This window comes from Selaginella moellendorffii, unplaced genomic scaffold (assembly GCF_000143415.4).
Source record: "Selaginella moellendorffii unplaced genomic scaffold, v1.0 SELMOscaffold_7, whole genome shotgun sequence".
NCBI classification, from domain to species: domain Eukaryota; kingdom Viridiplantae; phylum Streptophyta; class Lycopodiopsida; order Selaginellales; family Selaginellaceae; genus Selaginella; species Selaginella moellendorffii.
Window position 1 is genome coordinate 3317204 of NW_003314268.1, and position 21781 is coordinate 3338984.

Sequence of the window (21781 nt, forward strand, 5' to 3'; positions counted from 1 at the left end):
TTGATAGTTATCCATGAATCTATCACACTATTTAAAAACAATGCAATGTACAAAGACAGATGAAATAATTTGATACATGGTCTTCATGAATAGAAAAGTATAAGATTCTGTCACACTATCCTCAAACTTCCTTTTGCTTTACGAGGATTTCTATGAAGCACGAACTTTACTTTGCCTCCACTGCTTCGTCTTGCGGTGGAGGATTTTCTTGTGGAGCGGCAGCTGCTTCTTCGGCCGGTGGCGATTGTTCTTGAGGTGGAGGTGGCTGTTCTTCCGCCGCTAGTTGAGGCTCTGGCTCTGGTGGCGGCGGCGGTGGGATCAAGCTTACCGTCTTGCCGGTCTTTTTAATCTTCTTGAGAACGAGCTCCGGAGTGATATCGCCGGTGATGATCACCTTCTTCTCCTGGAAACTTATCTTATAAGAAGTTACTCCTGGATAATAGAGACAGGAAGATACGTGACGCGTTACGAGAGCTCCTGTTTTCTTACCATCGAGTTTGCTGATTGCCTTCTTCACGGCTCTGAAGCACCCTTTGCAATGCATTGACACCATCAACTCCACAGTCACAGCCTGCGAGTGGCATTCATTGTTACAAAAACAAAGCAAAATTAAAAACTCAGACTACCTCTCCCATTTTTGACTTTGCCTTTGCTGGAAGGAGGAGTTGAATTGAAGTTCCTCAGGGATCGATAGCACAGAACAGGCCACCTGGTTTATAAAAGAAAGGAAAACGAAAAAGAGAAAACTACTATCCAGAGCCATGGCTTTTCTCCTTTCCCCCTTTTTGACGAACTGGTGAGGAAAAAAACAACTCTCACCACATTATTTGGAGCGAGTGGAAGTGGTCGGCGCTGCCGTATCATTGCCGGACGCATCTATCAAGTTGGACATGGCAAACAACCTTCGTACAAGATTCCAACACATCCAAGTTTCGACAATATTACCCGAAAAGATATAGGAACCCGTCGATCCTGCTGCAGCTGTCAACTCGTTTCTCACAAAAAGGGAAAAAATCAACAAACATCTTCGCGACAAGAACCTGCTATGTTTCTCAATATTGACTTTCATGTAAGTACGCGCAGCCAAAATCGTGCTACGCTAAAAGGCTTTTCCGTCCCTGCCAAAAACCACGGCTTTCGAAAAATTGAAACGTCAAGCTTTCAAAGTACCTTCTACGAGTGCTGTGCGGGTAAGAACTTTACACGTAATTCCGAGCTCTATGCGTGGTAAATATATAGCTCCTGCGTATGGAGTTTACCATGGCCCGTAGCTGAGTTCTCAGGCTTTGAACGAGTCGAGAATTGTTCTCAGCACGCTCTCCGATTTGGACCACTGTGATTCGCTTGCGCTCACTACAAAGAGCAGGACCACATTACCTTTAGACGTCGCAGCTGCCAAGTTGTGAGCGCCAGTCTTTGCGTATGGCGTCTCAAGCGTGTAGCAATAGAACTGTGAAAGAAAGCTCGTAAGTGAGGAAAGAACCAAACGAAAGCTCACTTTTTCTCCGTCTCGATCCTTCACGGAGGTTTCAATCACTTCATCGGGGTCGTAGCTGTTCCCGGTGACAAAAGGTCCCAACGCAGCTATGAGCTTCTCGGGACTGCCAATCTCGTCGATCCTGGCGTTTGGTTTGTTTGTAAGCCGGACCATGGGAGCTGCCACCACTTGCAGGCTCCCTTCCTTGTCATCCTCAAACTTGACTTCCACCCAAGGCTCGGCACACTTTGGCTGGCAATAATTCCCAGACAAGATGTTTGCGATTCGCTGCTGCTTCCAAGTCGATGGGAGAATAAACTCGTAAGGCTGAACGTTCCCTGAGATGGAAGAAAAAAAAACGTTTTAGCGCTCAGGAATCGAAAACAAAGATAGAAACACAAGAGAGAGGAAGATTTGAAGGTCTTTCTTAGGCTCACAGTAGAACAAGACCATCGTTTCACTTACCGGCGCGAAGAGCTGGAGTATCTCTGCCAGAAGCCTTGAATTGCACGAATCCTGGAAGGGACTCGACCGGGGGAAGATAGGCTCCCACTTCGACCTCTCTGGCCAGTGCAGACGTTTGATTCACAGCCAGACCCATCGCCAGCGTGAACCCGACCAACGCGACGCTCTTCCTCCGCGAAATCACGGTCGCCGCCCTTGGATTCTCCTGCGCGTCACATCTATAGCGACGGTTTCTTTTTCCACTCCAGAGCAAGCATGCCGCCTTACCTGATGGCGCTGCTGCTAGCATTGAGCTGCAACGGCGTAGCTCCCAGCAGCGTCCACGGCACCACGGCCCTCATCGCCATCGCCAAACTAGAACCCTAAATGCCCGAGCAAACAAATTTAAAATTTAAATCTGTTTCGCGCTCAAAAGCAGTGTCAAGCCTCTACTTTGCTTGGCATTGGAAGCATTTGGGAAAGGGACCAAAGCTACGGATGTTCTCGAGAAGAGTGGAGATCGCGGACCATCCTCCAAGTCCCACACCCGCGATCAAAACCCATAACACAACAGCGAGATTGAGGCAGTAAATTCCGACCCAGCTCGGCATAAAAAATGGAGGCTGCTCGATCGCGTCCTACAAAACCAAACCTTTCGAGTCATATCGATCGAGCACAAGAACACCCACACACACACACAGAAAAAATGATAAAGATAGAGCATTACCTTCCTCGCGGTGAATGTTTTGTGGAGGACCATATGAGCCAAGCACGGGATAATGTAGACGCTGAAGCTCGTGAAGATCGATCCAACAATGGAGTCGATGAGCCCCGTGAAGGGTGTCATGATCGCGAAGAACCAGACGAGCAGTACCACTGGAATCCGGGACACCGCCTTGAGCCAGTAGTTTTTGGACCTGTGGATTCCCAGCAGCTTCTCCCACTTCATAAAAATGGGGAGCGCCATGAAGCCGAACTGCATGAACTGGAGGTTTGTGCGAGCTTAGAGATCCATACCAAAGTTTTGGAAAATTTTACCTGGTGGAAGAGCATCAAAACGTTTGCTGCAACGTGAAACTTGGAGCGTGGAAGAACCGCGAGTGCGTAAGTGTTGTGGAGCATCGTGTCTCCAAAGGCCCAGTACATTGCGATGGCCGATGGCAGCGTGAGAGTTAGGATGTAGAGAATGCAGTAGAAGTAGACCACCTTAAAGTTCTTTGGCTCTCGCATCGCGTCGGCTATCTCACTGCTCGATATCGATATTAATCAGTGTTTTGAGAGACTAAAAAATGATAAAGCGTCTGCTACTACTTACATGGTAATCGCGTGTCCCCCGAATGCGTAGAGCATGTTGGTCGCTCCAACAAAGTACTGTACTGTGCTGGGTGGAGCCGTGTGCTTGACATCGGGTTCCTGTTTAGAAGCTTACCGTGATTGTTCTCAAAGTTAGCAAAGAGAACACATAAGCGAAAGGGCCGAGTGACTCACTGGACCGAGGAGTATGCTAGCGATTGTCAAGTACCAAGCAGTGTAGGTGGTCGCCACAATCCCGATGGAGGACCAAATTCTGTAGTGCTGCGCCCGTGGTATCAAAACCATTGTTAAAAAGCAGCCTGTGAGGACAAGCGTCCAAGTTCTTTTGTTGAGATGATGGTTGAGTGAATGTGTGAGACTGTTCATAAGACAAAATCGTATTTTTTTGTCAGAAAAAAAGAAGAAAATGGAGTTAATTTACCTTGAACATCCTACAAGGAAGATAACGCAGGTGAGAAACTGATCACCGGTGTTGAAGACTAAGCCCGCTATTTTCCACCGCCATCCCAAGAGTCCGTCCATCACCTCGTACCACTGTAAGGAATCAAGGAAGAGGATGAGCACTAGAAAACAAAAGAATGGCGCAAGGCGAAAACCTCAACGAAGCATTGCCTGGATGCTCCGATATTCGTGGCAATCCATGGGGTTTTTTTGCTTCGCTCGTCGCTCCTTGTAAATTATGTAGAGACTGGTTGTCATGTAACACGACCAGCAGCCCATGGCAGCATAAAGTAGCTGGTATAAAATCCCCGAGACGAGTCCCAATTGCGCGAAAGAGTAGGGGAATGTGAGAAGAACCTGGGAAATCTGCAAGGAACCACAAACGAACAAATTTAGTACCAGAGATTCGCCACAGAAACAAGACACAGTACCTGGAACGAAGAGGCATTGAGCCAAGCATCGAAGGTAGAAGTGCCGTCCAAGAACAAGTAGTAGAGCCATGCTGTCCTAGAGTTTGAGTTTGCCATGACTCCACGCCCTCCACGACAACAATGCTTATAAGGATCTGTAGACGATTTCCAGTTTATGAGTCTGACTTCATTGAAAAATCAATTCCAATCTTCGTGGCAGTCCCAAACAACAGTAGCAGAAGAAAGAGTCAAGTTTTCCTTGCCTAATTCATTCTGTCTGCAGGAAGAGATTTAACTTAATGCCAGCAGTTCTATTCCGTCCAAAGAAGTTGTAGGTGGAAACAACTGTAACAAGATAAACAAGGGATTCGTCAGAATTTCCGCGAACGAGTAACCGAGAACATTCATGAAAATATATACCCTCTGGGAGTCTATAGCCGACAGGGTCTTCCCGTAAGTTCGCTCGTCAAAGAGAATGCGAAAGATCTGCAAGAGTTATTTTTGCCTTCAAACGCCGAATCATCGATAGCTACAGGGACTTACAAGTGATGCGACATCGGTCCTGGATATGAGCCCCACCACGCTTGAATTCTCTGTCAAGATTCCATTTCCCGATGGCGCCTGTTGTGAATAGCGTGTAAGGAACAGTTTGACGGAAAAACTCTCCTCACATCGTTGTTCAAGCCTCCAGGGCGAATGATGGTGTAGTCCAAGCCACTGGATTTCAGAGCTTCCTCGGCAACGGTTTTTGCTTTTAGGACTTCACCCAACGTTGCTAAAGTCTGAAATGCAGAAAAGTGTAAAAGAAATCAGCTTCTTCAGTTTCGTTGACAGGAAAAATTCCTACCTTTGCATCGATGGCTTTTTCACTATCTCCAGCTCCAATGCTGGATACCTGGAATGGAAACAAGATGTTTTGTGCCATTGCTACGCATAAAACTTCCCTACCATGATAAACCGCTTAACATTTGCTTTCTTTGCAGCATTGATCACATTAATTGTGCCATCCTATCAGATTTACCGTATCACAGAAACATGCTTAGAATTCGTAGAGTTATATACCTGGTCCACCTTCACGTTTTGAGTTCCTCCACCTACAAGAGTTGTGAAATAAAAGAGTCAAAGCCTGAGAATGTTTGCTTCTTTTTTTACCAACAGTGCAGACAACCGCATCAAACGAGTTTGATCTGAAGGCCTTCTCCACTGTCAATGGTTCAAGAACATCGCCAATAGCCAACATTGATCCCAGCCCCTCCACTTCTTTGCGGAACTTTTCACTTCTTTGGAAGACGGTCACCCATGAACCGGCTTTGGCAAGATCTCTCGTAACGGCCATTCCAACACCACCCCCGCCGACAACCAGGACTGCCAGAATTGAAAACGTCAGTAACATCCTTCTCAAGATTGTCACAAACAAACCAGTAGCATTGTCAATGGTAGGCTTTTCTGCTACTTGAGCTCTAACTCGCACACAGGGTGTCCTTCGTTTGGCAATCACATTCTTCTGTCCACTTGCACAACTTCGTCTTGCAAGTGAAAACCTTCGGCTTTCTACAGCTGCATTGCCTTGTTGATGAGAGGAAAAAAAATAAAAATAAAATCTACAAAGAATACATACCAGTGACCCGAGCAGAAACCAAATTGCGCCTCTCCAAACAGGCGTTTGCACCTGCGTTGCAAGGGAGAGCACTGGAGCAAATGACGCAAGATATAAAACCAAAGAGAACCTTTGTTCACAATACAGGGCAGCGAAGGCGATGAGGTACACGCCATAGCTGCATATGAACCCTAAGCACCAAGTGAAATTACCGAGATTAGATTCATGAGTCCTCTTCGCACGCATACAGTGTTGGAAAAACTTTTTTTTTGTTTTGTTGCTGCAGGAAGAAACGACCAACGTTAGTGTAGAACGCCAACCATCAAGTTTTTGGATCCTCTTCAAGCTTCTGAGTTATAGCTGTTGGGCCTATCAATCCATATCCACCTTCCTTGCGCTTGTACAAAACATTTATCTCGACTGAAACACATGGTAAGAAGAAAGGAGGATTAAAAAATGGCGGTAACTTACGAGTTTTAACATTCCGGAATGCGTAGAAATCATGCCCAATGTTCTTCATTTCCTCTAGTGCATCCTCCGGCCGCATAGGAAGCATGTCAAAAAACTTCTCTCTAATAATCTGTGAAGTTCCTCATAAGAAAAAAAACCAACATGTTCTTTGCTTACCTCCGTTTCTACTGCCAGGTCTTCGGCCTCTGCGACAACATCTTCAATCTCCTCGTCGTTGGTTGGAAAAGGAGGAATCGGTGCTTTGTCTAGGGATTGAATTCGACCTCTGGAACGGAGGCGTCCATGAAGTCCTAGTTTATCTTTGAGCTTGAGAAGTTTCTTCCCAAGAAGCCGTGATGCATTATCAACGCAAGCGTGCATGTTTCCACCATCTTCTTCCGCACGAAGAACTCCATGCTTCTTCGTGAACAATGTAGCCTAATAACAAAAGCAAAGCCTTCACGAAGGCCTTGAAAGAAAAAAAAAAGAAGGAAGAACTCAAACCTCACAGCGATAGAGTCTTGGACCACTCTCGGCTTCTCCACGCATTGACAAGCGAACATCCACTTCTCTCACCATATGGCTCCTCTCGATTATCGCGTCGGCCATTTTGTCCTCCACATAGCTCTTGATATCATCAGGAATCTAGAGAGGGCAAAGGATCACTATCGATCGATCCATCTCAATCTTGGAGGACCTACCGTAATATGTCGCCCCTGGAGGAGGAGAGGAATCGAGGCAAGCTCCGTGCTCCAGGCCTCGGTCGACATTCTTGCCCCAGGATTCCACCGCGACTGGAGCTTGATTCGTTGCAAAGCGGCGGCTGCGACAGCAATTCTCGGAAGAGCGCCGCATCCGTGTCGCACCATCCCGATCATCGCTGCGCTGTGGAGAAGAATCATCGCCTAGGGTTCTAGCCAAGTGGCATTCCTCTGCCCTTCTAGGGTTTACATTTCCAAGGCATTTCTAGGGTTCATGCGCGCGAGCGAGGTAATCGATCAGCTCGCCGAGTAAGAATGCTGCGCGCGACATGGAATTGGATCGTAGGACTGGTTTGCGTGGTTTTGGTTGCGGTCATCTGGATCGCAGCTAGCTTCGTGGTGCAATCGGTCGTAGATAGCGGGATTTCGCCCTTTCTCATCGCCTACATTTGCAACAGCTTGTTTATGGTTTACATACCGATCGTGGAATTGGTGTGGTGGATCAAGCGACGCTACGCGGCGCGCAAGACGAGAGAGGCGGCCTCTAAGAACCATGTTCTTACAAACGCTGAGAAGGCCAAGCTTTTGGAAACTGGTGCTGGATCCGACATTGAAATTGGTGGATCTTTGGCAGACGCAAGGAACATGCAAGCTTCCAGTGCCGAGATCAGTGAAGTTGACCCGGAGGTTGTGGCAGACGCAAGGAACAAGCAAGCTTCCAGTGAACTTGACTCGGAGGTTGTGTCTGACGAAGACGAGAGCTCCAGTTCCACAGCGAGGAGATTATTGTCGAGAAGGGAAACCGCGAAGATCAGTGCTCTCATCTGTCCGGTGTGGTTCTTCGCGCAGTTTACGTTCAATCTTTCCTTGAAGTACACGACAGTCACTGTAAGTTACACTTTCTTTGCTCTTAAAACCTCAAGTTTTGATTTTTCTTCTTTTGATCGCAGTCGAACACCGTTCTAAGCAGTACTTCGACTTTGTTCACGTTTATAGCGTCCGTGATGTTTCTCAACGAGACTTTCACGGTGTTGAAAATCGTGAGCGTCGTTCTTTGCATGGCTGGTAGCGCCGTTGTTGCTTTTGGAGACTCCGAGAGCCTGCAAAAAGACTCAGCGCCTCATCCAGTGGTGGGAGATATGGTCTGCCTTTTGTCCGCGATGCTATACGCCTGCTATACGAGCTTGATACGTAAGAAGTTCCCGGACGAGAACTCCTCCGCGGAAGAAGTTAGCACGGCTCTCTTCCTGGGGTATCTTGGTTTGTTTAACGCTCTCATCTTTTGTCCGGTCGTGGTGCTTCTACACTTCACAGGATTGGAGCCGATTCACAGGCTCACGGCCACACAATGGGAACTCATCGTCGGCAAAGGTCGAGTTTCTAGTGTGCTTTTTTCTTCTCTGACGCGTGTTTTTGTCTCCAGGGATGCTGGACAACGTCCTGAGCGACTACTTATGGGCCGAAGCAGTGCTTCTCACGTCCACAACAGTGGCAACGGCTGGACTCACACTCCAAGTGCCAATAGCAGCGGTGGTCGATTCTCTTCGTGGACATGCTCCAGGAACTGTCAACGTTGTTGGCGCTGTGGCTGTGCTGGCGGGATTCTTTGGCATCAACCAGCCGGAGAATTGCTGCTCCACTCAAAGAAAAGCTGCGCCAGGAGAAGAAGCTCGTTTCTCTAGCGAGCAACACTTGGATGATCCTGTTGCTGCCACCAGCAAGGATGGAGTACTCCTGGACCCTGGTAGTACTTGAAAAAAGGTACACGAGGCTCTTTCTTTAAAGTTTTCTTTGGCGCTGCCGCTCGCGCAGAGTGAGTTACTTATCGACACTAAACGAGGGGCATGACGTAAGAGCTTGGCATCCTAAAGCTTTTCTTCTAATAAACTACAATGCAGTGATCCTCGTAATCGGAAAGATCAAGATCATGGAAACGAAGAAAGGATCGAGCTACTGGTAGGGGTGTGGACTTTATATCTCCCAAGGCATTGACTTTTCAGCTCGTCGAATGAAAAGCATCGATCGACTGAAAAGAAAAATCGACAAGTATGTGACTATCAATCACAGGCAGGCGTGAAGCGTATATACGGTCACATCCGAGTGTTTATACAACCACTATTTCCACTACTTCCTTCCATCCAATCCAATCCATCAAAAATGCCAATCCAACGAAAGGAACTTTTGCTTTACCCTAGGGCTAGCAACGAATAAACGAAGGAAGGAAAGCATGCATGGGGGCCACTCTCAATCAAGCATTTATACGCCATCGTTACCGTACTTGTCGTCGTCGTCGTCGTCGCGCGCCAGCAGTTTAACGGCCGTCACTCTTTTGACTAAATGTAACGTTCGTACGCGATATCTTTTGTACGGAAATGTGCCAAGCGCCGGCCGGCAACGCAATTAAAACACGTCCGGCGCCTTTAAAGATTTGGAGGCGGGGTTTGCCCGTTAGATGGGTCCATCGTGCGGCTGGGATGACGCCCGATGCGGTACGCAAACACGTGGCATGGATTTTTTCCGTTACCTTCTTTTAGGCGCAAGGGTAAATAGGGTAAATATGTTCAAAAAATTAAAAAGGTGGAATTTTTTTTCTATTTTTTTGAGCAAAAGAAGGCCTTTGCGAAGCAGGGGATGAAGACAAAGAGATATCGGCAATCTTTGTTTTCAAGTAGCGTCTCCCATAATTCATCGCTCCGATTCTTCCTCGTCTTCCATCGCACAGAGAAGATTTCCTCCTTTGGCCGGCCATTCCACCAAGTCGCGCCTCGCGAGCCTCGCGCGATCGATCAATCTGTGTGTCTTGCCATTGCATTGCGATCGATCGACTGATTCATCATTTCGGTCACGCCATCGCACCGAGAGCGCTCGACAGCGGCGAGGGATTTCGCTACCACTCGCTTCGATCATCGCTGTCGCCAGAAGACCTAATCATTCTCCCATGCGCAGCATCGCTTCTTAGATTTCTCCTCTTGTTCGTTCTTGCGATTGCTAGGTGGGTGGAGCTCCTGCCAGTTTTCTTCTCTTTCTTGGATGGGGGCGAAATAGCTTCTGTCAATGGATAGCAGTGAGGATTTGCTCGACGGCCTGAGCTCCAGCACTAGCTACGACGCCAGAATTTGCCGCGACGATCCGGAGGAGCTCCTGGAAGATTTCGCCAGCACTAGCAGCAGCGATGCGTCGCCGCTGGGATGGCCGCTTTGCAGGCGGGAGCGCTCCTATTCCGAGGTCTCGTGTTCTTCCACCACGAAATCTGTGAGCACTAGCAGCCTGAATAGCAAGAGCGTGAGCAGCTTCGCGTGGGAGGAGAAAAGGGTCAAGCGTGAAACCAATGTCTCTGGTACGTTGGTACTTTTTTATCGTTCGTTTGTTAAGAATCCAATGCAACCACCATGTTTGCTTGCTTGCTTGTGCTGAGTGTTTCTCCAGTGAGAGTAGTGTTTCGCCACAAAGATTGGGAGAAGCCAATCGGATGAATGGGAGTCACAAAGTTTTTGGATGAATGAGAGTCTTGTGTTTCTCCACAAAGTTTTTGGATGAATGAGAGCCTAGTGCTTCTCAAGGTTTTGGATGAGAGTGATGTTCTTTTCTATTCTCTTCGATCGACATGACATATTTTTTGTTCTTTCAGAAGTAGAGATGATGAAGGAGAAGTTTGCGAAGCTTCTTCTTGGAGAAGACATGTCCGGAGGCGCCAAAGGCGTTTGCACAGCGCTCGCGATTTCCAACGCCATCACAAATCTTGCTGGTAGAGTACTTGATTTGAGCTCTCTCTTTGTTTTCGTACTCTGGCTTGGCTATACTTGGTAGAGCTGACGAGCTACCTTTTTTTTTGGTTGGCTTGTTTTTTTTTTTTTCTTCTTCACGATACAGCGTCCGTGTTTGGAGAGCTTTGGAGGTTGGAGCCTTTGTCTCACGAAAGAAAAACAATGTGGCGACGGGAAATGGAGTGGCTTCTCTCCGTAAGCGACTACATTGTGGAGCTGGTCCCTTCCTGGCAGAGCTTCAGAGATGGAAGCAATCTGGAGGTCATAGCCAGATCTCTTTTTTCTCCTCTTTTTTCCTTGACACATGTGCTTTGCAGGTTATGGTGACCAGGCCTCGCTCAGACATCCACATCAATCTGCCCGCATTGCGAAAGCTGGACACAATGCTGCTGGTAAGTCAGCGCCAGAATTTTGGAGTTTAGAATGGTTTGTTTTCTTCTTTCTTAGCCAGTCTTGTTTTTGTTGCATGTAGGAGTCCCTCGATAGCTACAAAGAGACAGACTTCTGGTATGTGGAACAAGGAATCATTCTCTCCGAGAAAGACGACAGCAACAAGAACAACAACATGCAGCACTCGCTGCAAAGGCAGGAAGAGAAATGGTGGCTTCCAACGCCTCGGGTGCCTCCCAATGGACTCTCGGACGAAGCCAGGAAGAGCCTCCAGAACCAACGAGACTGCACGAGTCAGATCCTCAAGGCAGCCGTGGCGATCAACGGGCAAGTCCTTTCGGAGATGGAGGTCCCGGATTTGTTCTGGGAATCGCTCCCAAAGGTACACACTTAAGTTGCATCCAGCTTTGTCACGGTTTCATTCTGAAAAGATGGCTGGTCTCGTGTAGAATGGCAAGTCCTGCCTTGGAGAGGTGATGTACCGAGGACTGACAGCCGAAAAGTTCTCTCCGGACGCACTCCTCCAACACTTGAATCTCTCGACCGAGCACAACGCACTCGAGGCGGCCAACCGAGTGGAGGCCGCCATCCACATCTGGCAGCGGAAGATCCATCAACAGAAGCACCAGCAAATACAGCAGCAGCAGCAGCACCACCAGCAGAAAGACATGATCAAGCAAAATGCAAAGTCTTCGTGGGGAAAGGTGAAGGACTTCGTCGCCGAGATTGACAGGCAAACGCTCGTCGAGAGAGCGGAGAGCTTGCTTCTCAGCTTTAAGCAGCGGTTTCCAGGACTTCCCCAGAGCGTGCTTGACGTGAACAAGATCCAATACAACCGGGTAAAGATCTTTCAAAGCTTCGTTCGAGTTTCTCACGAGAGCTTTCTTTCGTTCTAGGACGTTGGTCACTCCATTCTGGAGAGCTACTCGCGGGTGTTGGAGAGCTTGGCATTTAACATCCTCGCTCGGATCGACGACGTCTTGTTCATCGACGACGCTGCCAGACAAGGCCGAATCAACTCCCCGGCAGTAACAGCAGCAGCTCACTCGAATCTAAACAGCAGCATCATCCGGCGAGGAAGAGCCTCGGGACACTTCCAGATACGAACTCCATACGCGACTCCATTCGCCTCGCCGAATTGCTCGCCACCTCCAGCGCCGGTGGGCTCGCCAAAGAAGACGAACTCTCCCACGCCACTCGGCAAGGCCGCTGCGGGGCGGTACGGCGGCGTACGGGCGGTCGACGATCTCGTCGCCCAGAAGCGGTCGTACGCACGGAACATGAAGCTCGTAAGCCCGCCTGGAAGGGACTGAGAAAGAGAAGCTCCCATGGTTGAAGTTTACCCCCGTGTAAGTAAAAACACGATCACCTGGAAAGTTCTTCCCTGAATGCGAGCACTTCCCATTTAATTTTTCGATCGCTTTGATCGAATCGATATTGAAGTTGGTGATCGATCGAGACTTCCATGCGCAAAAAATTTACTGCACGAGTGCTACATTTTCTCTCCATGGTTTTTAATGGATGTATAGCTCAAGGAAAATCCACAAAGATCTCGCATTGGAAAGTCCGTATACAGGTTTATCTAACGGCTAGGAACAGTATCAATTCGATTGCTTCCGTTGGATAAAGGCGCATCTGGGGCCGTCAAGAGACGGGCAATGACAGGCGCGTTTTTCTCTTTCCTCGCGGGATCGCGGATAGTGGTGCCCGACTGAAGCTCATTTCTAGGGTTCCAGCTCCGGGCGACGTCAGGTACGCGCTTCCAGATCGTCGGTCTAAGATTACATGTGTGCGGCAGTAGGGAGGATGCGTCCCGAGTAGTTCTTCGCGAGATCGAGCTCAGCTCTGTCAGTTCTAGGGTTCTAGCGTGGTTCTAGAGATTATAGCTCGTAGCAGCAACAGCGAGGATGAATCCCGCTCTGCCTGGGGCCGCGTATAACATCATTCCTGTGCACGATGTCTTGGCGGATCACGTCGCGCTACATTTTCCAGAGGTACGGCGCGATTCTATTTTTCTAGCAAGAGCTTAGTTTTTTTGTGTATCTCTCGTATTGATGTTTGTTTGCGTGTAGGTCCGGGCAGCTGTTGCCGCACTACAGACGGTGGGAGAATTGAGGAAACCTCCCGGTTTTCAATGGAGACAAGGGATGGATCTTCTCGATTGGCTTCAAGGTTTCTTTGGATTTCAGGTGCGTGTCATCTCTGAGGAGCTAGTTTGACTCAAACTGTTTTCCAGGAAGGAAATGTGAAGAACCAAAGAGAGCATTTGATACTTCTGCTTGCGAACTCGCAAATGAGAGTCACGCCACCGCCAGACCCCATCGATCGGGTAAGGTTACTTCGTGTGCTAGTTTCTGTCTTTCGTTCATCGTGGTTTAAACTTGTGCAGCTAGACCAGAAGGTGGTAGTCAAGCTACGTAAGAAAGTGCTCAAGAATTACAGACTATGGTGCAGCTTCATGGGACGGCCAAACAAACTCAAGTACTGGAGATGCTTCATTTATTCTAACTCTTTACATTTTTATGAACTAGAGTATATGACGGAAGGGTGGATGAGAGGCTGGAGCTACTTTATATATCACTCTACTTTCTTGTGTGGGGTGAGGCAGCCAACCTTCGGTTTATGCCCGAGTGCCTCGCCTTTATATTCCACAATGTAAGTTCTCTCTTCCACACGTTTGTGGGCTGAAATGGGGTCTCAGATGGTTGACGAGCTGAATCAAATACTGGAAGACTACATTGACGAAATGTCAGCCATGCCTGTTCGCCCTGTAAGCCACGGGGAAAATGGGTATTTGAAGAACGTGATTACTCCACTATATGACATCGTCAAAGAAGTGAGTTGAGGACCATTAAGACCGTAATTTTGTAACGTATGTTTCACGGCAGGAAGCTGCGGCAAGCAAGGATGGTAAAGCTCCTCATTCGGCATGGAGGAATTACGATGATATGAACGAATACTTTTGGTATGAAGTTCCTGCTATGGATATCTAACAGTTTTCTTGCACATGTTTACCTGCTCAGGAGTAACAGATGCTTTCAACACTTAGGATGGCCATTGAACTTGGGAAGCAATTATTTTGTTAAGCCTGCGGTATGCTAGCACTGTAAGCTGAACTTGTTAACTTACTCTTAAGTTTCCACAGGGCATGCTGACACATAAAGTTGGAAAAACTGGATTTGTAGAGCAACGCTCCTTCTGGAACTTATACAGGAGTTTTGATCGCCTATGGGTTATGTATATACTTTTCTTGCAGGTACATTGTGCACATATGTTGTCCTTTTAACAGCACCATTTTGTACAGGCATCAATTCTAATTACTTGGGAGGAAGCAGGGCCTCCATGGACTGCACTACGACAAAAAGATATCTCGCTACACCTTTTTAGTTTATTCATTACCTGGGCTGGGCTCCGCATCCTTCAAGGTAAACAAGATCTTTGCAAGCCATATTGACGCTTGATACTTGGGTTCAGCTGTGTTGGACATTTGGATGCAAAGGCGACTTATGTCAAGAGAGACCATGATGTTTGGAGTAAGAATGGTCTTAAAGATCGTTACTGGCGTTGTTTGGGTTATAGTATTTGCAGTCCTTTACAGGTAACTAGATCAGACTCTTATCGGCGGGTTTACTAAACTTTTTGTCCGAGCAGTCAAATGTGGCGCCAGCGCCGGCAGGACGGATTTTGGTCGAACGCAGCAAACCAGCGGCTGAAAATGTTAATTGAAGCTGCATTGGTATTTATAGCCCCGGAAGTTCTAGCTCTGCTGCTCTTCATATTACCCTGGGTGCGGAACTTCATCGAGAACAAGGACTGGAAAATCTTCAACTTGATGACGTGGTGGTTTCAGGTATGCTGAATTCAAATACGGAGCCTTTGCTGATTCGAATAATGCAGACGAGGCTTTTTGTCGGCCGTGGGTTACGTGAGAGCCTTTATGACAACATAAAGTGAGTATTTCTGGATTCCTCCTACTGCTGAGTTTTGTGATAAAAATCAGGTACACATTATTCTGGATAATGGTTTTGGCGGCTAAGTTTTCTTTTAGCTACGCATTCCAGGTGCCCCACATTTTTATCAGAAGCCATTGTAATCGTTTTTTTCTTTTTTTCTAAAACAGATCAGTCCACTAGTGCGACCAACAAGGGCCACACTTCGGACTACAAACGTCGAATACAGGTGGCACCAGTTCTTTGGAAGAGGTATGCTGATGATAGACTTTTAGAGTGCAAGCTTACTCCGTTTATATTACAGGAAATCGTATTGCAGCGGTATGTTTGTGGGCTCCGGTTGTGCTGGTACGTCTCTTTTCTGCTTGGAATATAAAATTGACCGAGTTAGTTCAGGTTTATTTTATGGACACACAAATTTGGTACTCTGTGTTCTCGTCATTAGTTGGTGCCTTGATTGGCCTATTTTCACATATTGGTGAGGTATGCGCTCTCTTTTGAAGAAGTTGCCACATTCATTGTTGTTACACTTCAGATCAGAAGCATCCATCAATTCAGATTGCGGTTTCCTTTCTTTGCTAGTGCCATTCAGTTCAACCTTATGCCTGAAGAATCACTCTTAAGGCCCAGGTACTTGTTTTCTGTAATTTTGCCCACTGTTCTAATGGGAGAACTTGCATGCAGGTTATGGGGAAGTTGGTCGGCAGCATTTAAAGACTTGATGCACAGGTTAAAACTTCGTTACGGATTTGGGTCTCCCTACAAGAAGGTAATAAACAGTTGCAATAGGTAGTGTTCTAACGAGTATTGACAGATTGAGGCCAAACAAATAGAAGAGCGGCGGTTTGCGCACGTTTGGAATCAAATTATTAACACCTTCAGAGAGGAAGATCTGGTTTCCAACAGGTATTAGCAGTAGTTACGTGCGGCTACTAATCTTTTTACCTGTAGCGAAATCAATTTGCTGGAAGTTCCGACTCCCAAGTGGAACATCTCTGTGCTGCAATGGCCAGCGTTTTTATTGGGAAACGAGGTACATTAGTTCGTATGTGATCTTATTTTTTTCTTTTCTTTTACGAACTTCATCTTCAGATTTTAATGGCTCTTGGGCAAGCTAGAGATTGGCAGGATACTGACAGGAGGTTGTGGAGAAAGATTTGTAAAAACGAATTCCGTCCATCCGCTGTGATCGAATGCTATGAAAGCCTGAAACATATACTTCTTCGCAAAATTATCAACGAGGAAAGCGAAGATCACGCTACCCTGACTCGCCTGTTTGAACAGATCGACAGCGCTCTTAGCCAGGGGAAGTTTTGCAACGAATACAACCTTTATGAGCTTCCTAACATTCACTCGCGGGTATTGCCTTTGATAGCAGCATTGTTAAAAAGGCCGACTCAGGAGGACACGAAAGAGGTTTGCCCGAGTTATTTCCGTGCTTAATTTTGTAAAAAGCATGTTTTTCAGGTAGTAACGGCTCTACAAAATCTATTTGATGTTGTAGTGCGCGATTTTCCAAAGCACAAAGGTCTTCAAGACTATTTAATACCGCGGAGAAATGATCAACCACTTCCTTTCGTTGAGTCTATTATTCTACCAGACCCTGAAGACAACGATTTCTTCCCTCAGCTGAAACGAGTACACATTGTATTAAGTACTAAAGAGTCTATTTCACGTGTTCCGCACAACTTGGAAGCAAGGCGACGCATTTCCTTTTTCAGTAACTCTCTCTTTATGACAATGCCTCGCGCTCCTCAGGTGAGTGTTTCTTGAAATCTTGTTTAGCTTACTTCCTTCTTTCACAGGTGGAAAAGATGTTGTCCTTTAGTGTTTTAACACCCTACTATAGCGAATCCGTTTTGTACACCAAGAACGAGCTCCTTGATGAAAATGAGGAGGGAGTCTCAATTCTGTTTTACCTCCAAAAGATATTTCCAGGTTTCTGCTTTGCTGTTTCTAGACGCAAGTGCTGAACTTTCTTTTTCTTTTTTGTTTTTGTTACGAAGACGAGTGGATCAACTTCTTGGAACGTATGAGCAGTCTTGGCATAAAAGAATCTGATTTGTGGACTGCGGACAAAGGTCTGGAACTTCGCCTTTGGGCCTCTTACCGTGGCCAGACTCTCGCACGTACCGTACGTGGAATGATGTACTACAACAGGTTTGTCGCACATGTTTCTGCTGATTGGTTGGTGCTCAGCCTGTTTATACAGAGCTTTGCAGATTCAAGCTTTTCTAGATTCGGCATCGGAAAATGATCTTCACGGCTACCGTGAAATGCTGTCGCGGGCGTCAAGCATGGCTGACGATAGTAGGAACGGGTCACACGTACACCGAGACTCGTTTGGTCACGGACAAAGCGGCTCGCTTTACAAGGAGGAGCAATACCGAGCAGCGTCAAGCTTGAAGTTCACGTACGTGGTGGCCTGTCAGATATATGGCAACCAGAAAGCCAAGAACGAACACCAGGCAGAAGAGATACTTTTCCTCATGCAGAAGTTCGAAGCTTTGCGCATTGCATACGTGGACGAGGTTCCGGGACGAGACGCGAAAACTTTCTACTCGGTTCTCGTTAAATACGATCCTGCCAGCAATCAAGAGGTTGAGATTTACAGGATCCAGTTACCTGGTCCACTAAAGCTAGGCGAAGGGAAGCCTGAGAACCAGAACCACGCTTTAATCTTTACCAGAGGCGAAGCTGTTCAGACGATTGACATGAATCAGGTATGCTCTATAATATTAGACATATTTGTGCTAAGCCTCTCCGTTTTTACAGGATAACTATTTTGAAGAAGCGCTGAAAATGCGAAACTTGCTCCAAGAGTTCACGCGCTATTATGGTATGCGAAAGCCTACTATTCTTGGAGTTCGTGAGCATGTCTTTACGGGATCAGTCTCCTCACTCGCGCATTTCATGTCATCTCAAGAAACTAGTTTTGTTACACTTGGCCAGCGAGTCTTAGCTAATCCACTCAAAGTGAGAATGCATTACGGGCATCCAGACGTCTTCGACAGGCTCTGGTTTATCTCCCGAGGTGGAATTAGCAAGGCTTCGAGAGTTATCAACATCAGCGAGGACATTTTTGCGGGTTTTAACTGCACTCTCAGGGGAGGAAACGTTACTCACCACGAATACATCCAGGTTTGTGGCTATTTTAGCAGTGACATACTTACACCTCATGTCTTCTGTATAGGTTGGCAAGGGTCGAGATGTTGGATTAAATCAGATAGCTCTATTTGAGGCTAAGGTGGCCAGTGGCAACGGTGAACAAACTTTGAGCCGGGATGTTTATCGCCTTGGACACCGACTGGACTTTTTCCGCATGCTTTCTTTCTACTACACAACAGTCGGGTTTTACTTGAACAACATGATGGTGGTTCTGACGGTGTATGCTTTTCTCTGGGGCCGAGTATATCTGGCTTTGAGCGGAGTTGAGCGTGGACTTCTGTCCAGTTCAACTAGTAACAGCGCTCTCACGGCAGCACTGAATCAGCAGTTTATCGTGCAGCTGGGACTTTTCACTGCGCTCCCAATGATTGTGGAGAACTCCATTGAGCGAGGATTCTCAAAGGCCGTCTGGGACTTTTTTACTATCCAGCTTCAACTAGCCTCTATGTTTTTCACATTTTCTATGGGCACCAAGACTCACTATTTTGGAAGAACTCTTCTTCATGGCGGTGCCAAGGTAATTCAGTTTTACGCATTGTGTGGCTTGCCGTTTAATAGTGTTGTTTTTCTGGATGCAGTATCGTGCAACCGGACGAGGATTTGTTGTGAAGCACGAGCGGTTTGCGGAGAACTACAGGCTCTACTCAAGAAGCCACTTCATCAAAGGCCTCGAACTCGCCCTTCTCCTGGTCGTTTACGAGGCATACGGTTCCTTCAGCAAGGACACAGTGGTCTACATTCTTCTCACATTCTCAAGCTGGTTCTTGGCACTGACATGGATCCTGGCACCATTCGTTTTCAACCCGTCGGGATTCGACTGGCTCAAAACCGTGGACGACTACGAGGATTTCTTCAACTGGGTGTTCTACAGAGGAGGGGTCCTGGTAAAGGCTGACCAGAGCTGGGAATCTTGGTGGGACGAAGAGCAGGATCATTTGCGAACGACAGGCATATGGGGAAAAGTTTTCGAGGTGATCCTCTCCCTGCGCTTCTTCTTCTTCCAATACGGCATTGTCTACCAGCTTGGCATCGCGAACCACAGCACCAGTATATTGGTTTATCTCCTCTCGTGGATATACGTCGTGGTGGCGTTCTTGCTTCATAAGATACTATCCTTCGCTCACGAGAAGTACGCGACGAGGGAGCACCTCACTTACAGAGCAATCCAGGCATTCGCGTTGTTCTTCTCGGTGCTGGTGCTCATCGTCCTCATCGAGCTTACAAGCTTTAGATTCTTGGACTTGATCGTCAGCTTGCTGGCTTTCCTCCCCACTGGTTGGGGACTGCTACAGATTGCACAGGTGCTGCGAAGGCCTTTCCTCGAGAGAACAGGAATGTGGCCAACGGTGGTGACGGTGGCTCGCCTCTACGAGCTCGGCATTGGGATCTTAGTCATGGTTCCGACCGCGGTTCTATCTTGGCTGCCAGGATTCCAGGCAATGCAGACGAGGATCCTTTTCAACCAGGCCTTCAGCAGAGGCCTCCAGATCTCCAGGATTCTCGTCGGCAAAAGGCCAAAATCTTACTGAGAAGAAGATTAAAAGGTATGTCTTTTTTGTGTTTTCGCTTCCTGAAGAACTATCTCACAGTTTCCAGATTGTGTATGTAGTTAACGCGACTTTGATAGGAAAAGAATCACGCCTGTAAGTTCGTTTTTGTCTTATTTCCATCACACATACTTCACACAACTTTCGTTTGTATTGCCCGAGTCACCTTCGCTCTCGCTAGCCTTTTTCACTTTGGGGGCTTGACAAGCAGGCCCTTGCTGAGATTTATCATCGGGTACGACGTCCCCTTGGGAGGAGGACCATAGTTCGGGAAAGCAAAAGCTCCGAGATGATCCGGCAAGGTGTAGATGGAGACATCCTGGCTGGCCCCGCTTCCGCGGTCGTTCCAGACGAGCACCAGCGCCTCGGCATCGATGAACTCGACGAGATCGCTCTTGACAAGGACCTGGCCTTGAACTTCCGAGGTGGTGGGAGGAGCTCGTCCACGATCTTTCTTGAAGAAGGCCGGAGACAGGCAGTGGAAGCCGATGGGAACTTTGTCCTTCTTGATCCCCCAGACGGCGTAGTCGTCGGCGCGGCTGCTGCCCCAGATTTGCTCCCACCACTGGGGGCCGCCAAGAACAGCGATGGTGTCCTGGGCTCCCGAGAGGAAGGAGAAGGCCGGGACGAAGTAGTTTTGGAGGTGGCCGGCGGCGGGAGTTTGTCCCAGATACTGGGGGAGTGGATTCTTGAGCGCTGGCTTCCAGGCCGAGAGGTCCCTGTCGGCACGAGAGCCCGAATCGTTGTACTGCTGCACTCCAGGAATGTAGGAGTAGAAGAAACGCGCGTGGTCGGCTCGAGCATCTAGCATGAGAGTCGTCAACTTTAAGGATTTGGGAGAGTTCTTTCTACTACACACGTACCTTTGGATGTTTCGCTGGCCATTGAGCAGACAAACAGTGACTGTGTTGGAATGAATGGATTTCTTCTTTTTTATTTATGTGGAGTTGAGGTGAGGCCAGGTCCAGTTTTACGACTTATCGTGCAAGGCCTCGCGCATATACGTAAATGTCGCCAAAGAAAACTAAAGAAAACTATGGCCGCCATTGACAAGAGCAGGTTAAAATAAGGTTAAAACAGTATATTAATACATTAATTAAGTTAACTTAAACAAATAACGTTTTCCCTCTGCCTTTTAAGCTTGAAAATTATATTTTCTATAAAACAAAAGTTTACTTTTAAAAGTAAAGGACCTGGATAAAAGTAAATATGAATTATAATAGAGCCCTAATCAGCTATGGCGTTGGCAGCAGGCCGTGCAGTCTTGGAGGCGCTCAGGAGCTCTCCCGGTGGCTTTGATGCGGGTGTCCTCGAGCGAGTGGAGATCAAGGCCGCCGACGCAGGCCGGATCGTCTGCGGCATTCGCGTGCCCGCCAATCTCGCCGTATGTAGTAAGATCCGTGATCCCCTCTCCGGTATAACTGTGTTTGTAGAATGGATATGGAACGCTCCACGGTGGAGCCATTGCCACGCTCATCGACTGCGTGAGCACCATGGCGGTGCTCACAGTGGGTGGCACTAACACGGGCGTCTCGATCGACCTCAGCATCACTTACGTCTCGGCCGCCAGGATCGATGTGAGTTTGGAGTCAAGAGCAAGGATCCAAGAACACTTAAACTGGTTTCCTTTTCTCTCCCAGGATGAGCTCGAGATCGAGTCTAAAGTTTTGAAGAAGGGGAAGAACGTTGTGATGCTATCGGCCGAGGTGAGGAGAGCTGGGAAGAATGGCGAGATTGTGGCGAGTGGGCATCACACCAAGTTCTTCTCGCGGCTATCGTTGTTTACCTCCAAGCTGTGAGTTTTACCTCCCATCGATCATCTAGTAGAAATATCATCTACGATCTAGACGATCTCTGGAGCGTAAGAAAGACAAGTATGGAGAGAGAACACAAATGAAAGAATTTGTTTCTCTGGCAATCCTGGAGTGTAAAACTCAAACACAATGCTCGAGAAAAAGTTTTTTGAGAAACACGAAGTGTTATGCTTCTACAGGAAAACAAAGATCTAACAAACAAATTAAAAAACTAGAGAGTTTGTAACATTTTGCTTTCCTCTCTTGTTGCCGAGTGTAAAGTTATGCTTTCGATTGAGATCAAAGCAAACTGCTTAAAGCTCACAATGCGTCAA

The 21781-nt window shown here is 47.5% G+C and overlaps 9 protein-coding genes and 1 pseudogene across 11 annotated transcripts; 4 read left to right on the plus strand and 6 right to left on the minus strand.

The window, feature by feature from the left end:
* Positions 1–10: 10 nt before the first annotated feature.
* On the minus strand, positions 11–567 carry LOC9634325 (protein TonB). Its single transcript, XM_024671188.1, has 2 exons — positions 490–567; positions 11–403 (listed from the first exon to the last, which is right to left on the minus strand). The coding sequence occupies exons 1-2, from the start codon at positions 490–492 to the stop codon at positions 167–169; spliced, it is 240 nt and encodes a 79-aa protein (XP_024526956.1). The 5' UTR covers positions 493–567; the 3' UTR covers positions 11–166.
* Positions 568–1014: 447 nt separating this feature from the next.
* On the minus strand, positions 1015–2322 carry LOC9634326 (psbP domain-containing protein 6, chloroplastic). Its single transcript, XM_002966701.2, has 5 exons — positions 2210–2322; positions 1943–2160; positions 1499–1815; positions 1171–1450; positions 1015–1118 (listed from the first exon to the last, which is right to left on the minus strand). The coding sequence occupies exons 1-4, from the start codon at positions 2287–2289 to the stop codon at positions 1280–1282; spliced, it is 786 nt and encodes a 261-aa protein (XP_002966747.2). The 5' UTR covers positions 2290–2322; the 3' UTR covers positions 1015–1118; positions 1171–1279.
* On the minus strand, positions 2310–4230 carry LOC9634327 (auxin transporter-like protein 3). The gene is made up of 8 exons (XM_024671183.1): positions 4108–4230; positions 3848–4042; positions 3657–3769; positions 3410–3593; positions 3237–3334; positions 2960–3167; positions 2649–2906; positions 2310–2559 (listed from the first exon to the last, which is right to left on the minus strand). The coding sequence occupies exons 1-8, from the start codon at positions 4201–4203 to the stop codon at positions 2371–2373; spliced, it is 1341 nt and encodes a 446-aa protein (XP_024526951.1). The 5' UTR covers positions 4204–4230; the 3' UTR covers positions 2310–2370.
* A 28-nt stretch (positions 4231–4258) lies between these two features.
* Positions 4259–5983, minus strand: LOC112345109 (uncharacterized sugar epimerase YhfK-like). Of its 2 annotated transcripts, none has more exons than XM_024671185.1 (11): positions 5814–5983; positions 5705–5755; positions 5506–5652; positions 5239–5451; positions 5149–5180; positions 5035–5094; positions 4934–4981; positions 4758–4868; positions 4630–4707; positions 4507–4572; positions 4259–4431 (listed from the first exon to the last, which is right to left on the minus strand). In XM_024671185.1, exons 1-11 carry the CDS (start codon positions 5857–5859, stop codon positions 4378–4380), a joined length of 906 nt encoding a protein of 301 aa, XP_024526953.1. In that variant the 5' UTR covers positions 5860–5983; the 3' UTR covers positions 4259–4377. The 2 variants fall into 2 exon arrangements, with proteins under 2 accessions (XP_024526953.1, XP_024526954.1); XM_024671186.1 differs by having other exon boundaries at positions 5506–5643; positions 5814–5982.
* On the minus strand, positions 5887–7053 carry LOC112345110 (ribosome-binding factor PSRP1, chloroplastic-like). Its single transcript, XM_024671187.1, has 5 exons — positions 6835–7053; positions 6638–6778; positions 6311–6571; positions 6155–6263; positions 5887–6103 (listed from the first exon to the last, which is right to left on the minus strand). The coding sequence occupies exons 1-5, from the start codon at positions 7033–7035 to the stop codon at positions 6006–6008; spliced, it is 810 nt and encodes a 269-aa protein (XP_024526955.1). The 5' UTR covers positions 7036–7053; the 3' UTR covers positions 5887–6005.
* A 19-nt stretch (positions 7054–7072) lies between these two features.
* Positions 7073–9197, plus strand: LOC9634328 (uncharacterized transporter C405.03c). Of its 2 annotated transcripts, XR_002991951.1 has the most exons (4): positions 7073–7722; positions 7785–8205; positions 8258–8683; positions 8733–9197. XR_002991951.1 is itself a non-coding variant. In XM_024671184.1 (3 exons), the coding sequence occupies exons 1-3, from the start codon at positions 7150–7152 to the stop codon at positions 8587–8589; spliced, it is 1326 nt and encodes a 441-aa protein (XP_024526952.1). In that variant the 5' UTR covers positions 7073–7149; the 3' UTR covers positions 8590–9197. The 2 variants fall into 2 exon arrangements, 1 of the variants encoding a protein (XP_024526952.1); XM_024671184.1 differs by having other exon boundaries at positions 8258–9197.
* Positions 9198–9472: 275 nt separating this feature from the next.
* LOC9652599 (rop guanine nucleotide exchange factor 7) lies at positions 9473–12446 on the plus strand. Its single transcript, XM_002966345.2, has 7 exons — positions 9473–10171; positions 10463–10579; positions 10705–10859; positions 10916–10990; positions 11071–11370; positions 11438–11827; positions 11885–12446. The coding sequence occupies exons 1-7, from the start codon at positions 9889–9891 to the stop codon at positions 12299–12301; spliced, it is 1737 nt and encodes a 578-aa protein (XP_002966391.2). The 5' UTR covers positions 9473–9888; the 3' UTR covers positions 12302–12446.
* A 189-nt stretch (positions 12447–12635) lies between these two features.
* Positions 12636–19806, plus strand: LOC9652600 (callose synthase 12). The gene is made up of 31 exons (XM_002966346.2): positions 12636–12740; positions 12790–12982; positions 13061–13177; positions 13225–13317; positions 13378–13469; positions 13520–13643; positions 13690–13824; positions 13877–13953; positions 14012–14081; positions 14134–14244; positions 14293–14413; positions 14463–14586; positions 14640–14838; positions 14886–14938; positions 14989–15049; positions 15109–15190; positions 15243–15286; positions 15335–15421; positions 15474–15568; positions 15623–15707; positions 15753–15844; positions 15890–15971; positions 16031–16354; positions 16406–16696; positions 16744–16876; positions 16945–17098; positions 17151–17661; positions 17714–18079; positions 18132–18623; positions 18685–19650; positions 19716–19806. The coding sequence occupies exons 2-30, from the start codon at positions 12896–12898 to the stop codon at positions 19633–19635; spliced, it is 5253 nt and encodes a 1750-aa protein (XP_002966392.1). The 5' UTR covers positions 12636–12740; positions 12790–12895; the 3' UTR covers positions 19636–19650; positions 19716–19806.
* A 34-nt stretch (positions 19807–19840) lies between these two features.
* On the minus strand, positions 19841–20464 carry LOC9652601. Its single transcript, XM_024671559.1, has one exon. The coding sequence runs from the start codon at positions 20462–20464 to the stop codon at positions 19841–19843; it is 624 nt and encodes a 207-aa protein (XP_024527327.1).
* A 426-nt stretch (positions 20465–20890) lies between these two features.
* On the plus strand, positions 20891–21641 carry LOC9634329 (annotated as a pseudogene).
* The last annotated feature ends 140 nt before the right edge of the window (positions 21642–21781 follow it).

Excerpts from the sequence above, each read along its gene's own strand:
- LOC9634326 (XM_002966701.2), bottom strand. The coding sequence starts at position 2,289 with ATGGCGATGAGGGCCGTGGTGCCGTGGACGCTGCTGGGAGCTACGCCG. Across the intron at positions 1,816-1,942 it reads TACTCCAGCTCTTCGCGCCG|GGAACGTTCAGCCTTACGAG; the intron begins GTAAGTGAAACG and ends CTTCCATCTCAG. Across the intron at positions 1,451-1,498 it reads AGGATCGAGACGGAGAAAAA|TTCTATTGCTACACGCTTGA; the intron begins GTGAGCTTTCGT and ends TTTCTTTCACAG.
- LOC9634327 (XM_024671183.1), bottom strand. The coding sequence starts at position 4,203 with ATGGCAAACTCAAACTCTAGGACAGCATGGCTCTACTACTTGTTCTTG. Across the intron at positions 4,043-4,107 it reads TCAATGCCTCTTCGTTCCAG|ATTTCCCAGGTTCTTCTCAC; the intron begins GTACTGTGTCTT and ends GGTTCCTTGCAG. Across the intron at positions 2,560-2,648 it reads AAACATTCACCGCGAGGAAG|GACGCGATCGAGCAGCCTCC; the intron begins GTAATGCTCTAT and ends TTGGTTTTGTAG.
- LOC112345109 (XM_024671185.1), bottom strand. The coding sequence starts at position 5,859 with ATGGCGTGTACCTCATCGCCTTCGCTGCCCTGTATTGTGAACAAAG. Across the intron at positions 5,653-5,704 it reads GGTTTCTGCTCGGGTCACTG|GCAATGCAGCTGTAGAAAGC; the intron begins GTATGTATTCTT and ends CTCATCAACAAG. Across the intron at positions 4,869-4,933 it reads AAAAAGCCATCGATGCAAAG|ACTTTAGCAACGTTGGGTGA; the intron begins GTAGGAATTTTT and ends TCTGCATTTCAG.
- LOC112345110 (XM_024671187.1), bottom strand. The coding sequence starts at position 7,035 with ATGATTCTTCTCCACAGCGCAGCGATGATCGGGATGGTGCGACACGGA. Across the intron at positions 6,779-6,834 it reads TCCAGGGGCGACATATTACG|ATTCCTGATGATATCAAGAG; the intron begins GTAGGTCCTCCA and ends TGCCCTCTCTAG. Across the intron at positions 6,104-6,154 it reads ATTCCGGAATGTTAAAACTC|TCGAGATAAATGTTTTGTAC; the intron begins GTAAGTTACCGC and ends CATGTGTTTCAG.
- LOC9634328 (XM_024671184.1), top strand. The coding sequence starts at position 7,150 with ATGCTGCGCGCGACATGGAATTGGATCGTAGGACTGGTTTGCGTGGTT. Across the intron at positions 7,723-7,784 it reads TGAAGTACACGACAGTCACT|TCGAACACCGTTCTAAGCAG; the intron begins GTAAGTTACACT and ends TTTTGATCGCAG. Across the intron at positions 8,206-8,257 it reads GGAACTCATCGTCGGCAAAG|GGATGCTGGACAACGTCCTG; the intron begins GTCGAGTTTCTA and ends TTTTGTCTCCAG.
- LOC9652599 (XM_002966345.2), top strand. The coding sequence starts at position 9,889 with ATGGATAGCAGTGAGGATTTGCTCGACGGCCTGAGCTCCAGCACTAGC. Across the intron at positions 10,991-11,070 it reads AGCTGGACACAATGCTGCTG|GAGTCCCTCGATAGCTACAA; the intron begins GTAAGTCAGCGC and ends TGTTGCATGTAG. Across the intron at positions 11,371-11,437 it reads TCTGGGAATCGCTCCCAAAG|AATGGCAAGTCCTGCCTTGG; the intron begins GTACACACTTAA and ends GGTCTCGTGTAG.
- LOC9652600 (XM_002966346.2), top strand. The coding sequence starts at position 12,896 with ATGAATCCCGCTCTGCCTGGGGCCGCGTATAACATCATTCCTGTGCAC. Across the intron at positions 14,245-14,292 it reads TGTATATACTTTTCTTGCAG|GCATCAATTCTAATTACTTG; the intron begins GTACATTGTGCA and ends CATTTTGTACAG. Across the intron at positions 15,845-15,889 it reads GAAGATCTGGTTTCCAACAG|CGAAATCAATTTGCTGGAAG; the intron begins GTATTAGCAGTA and ends TTTTACCTGTAG.
- LOC9652601 (XM_024671559.1), bottom strand. The coding sequence starts at position 20,464 with ATGCTAGATGCTCGAGCCGACCACGCGCGTTTCTTCTACTCCTACATT.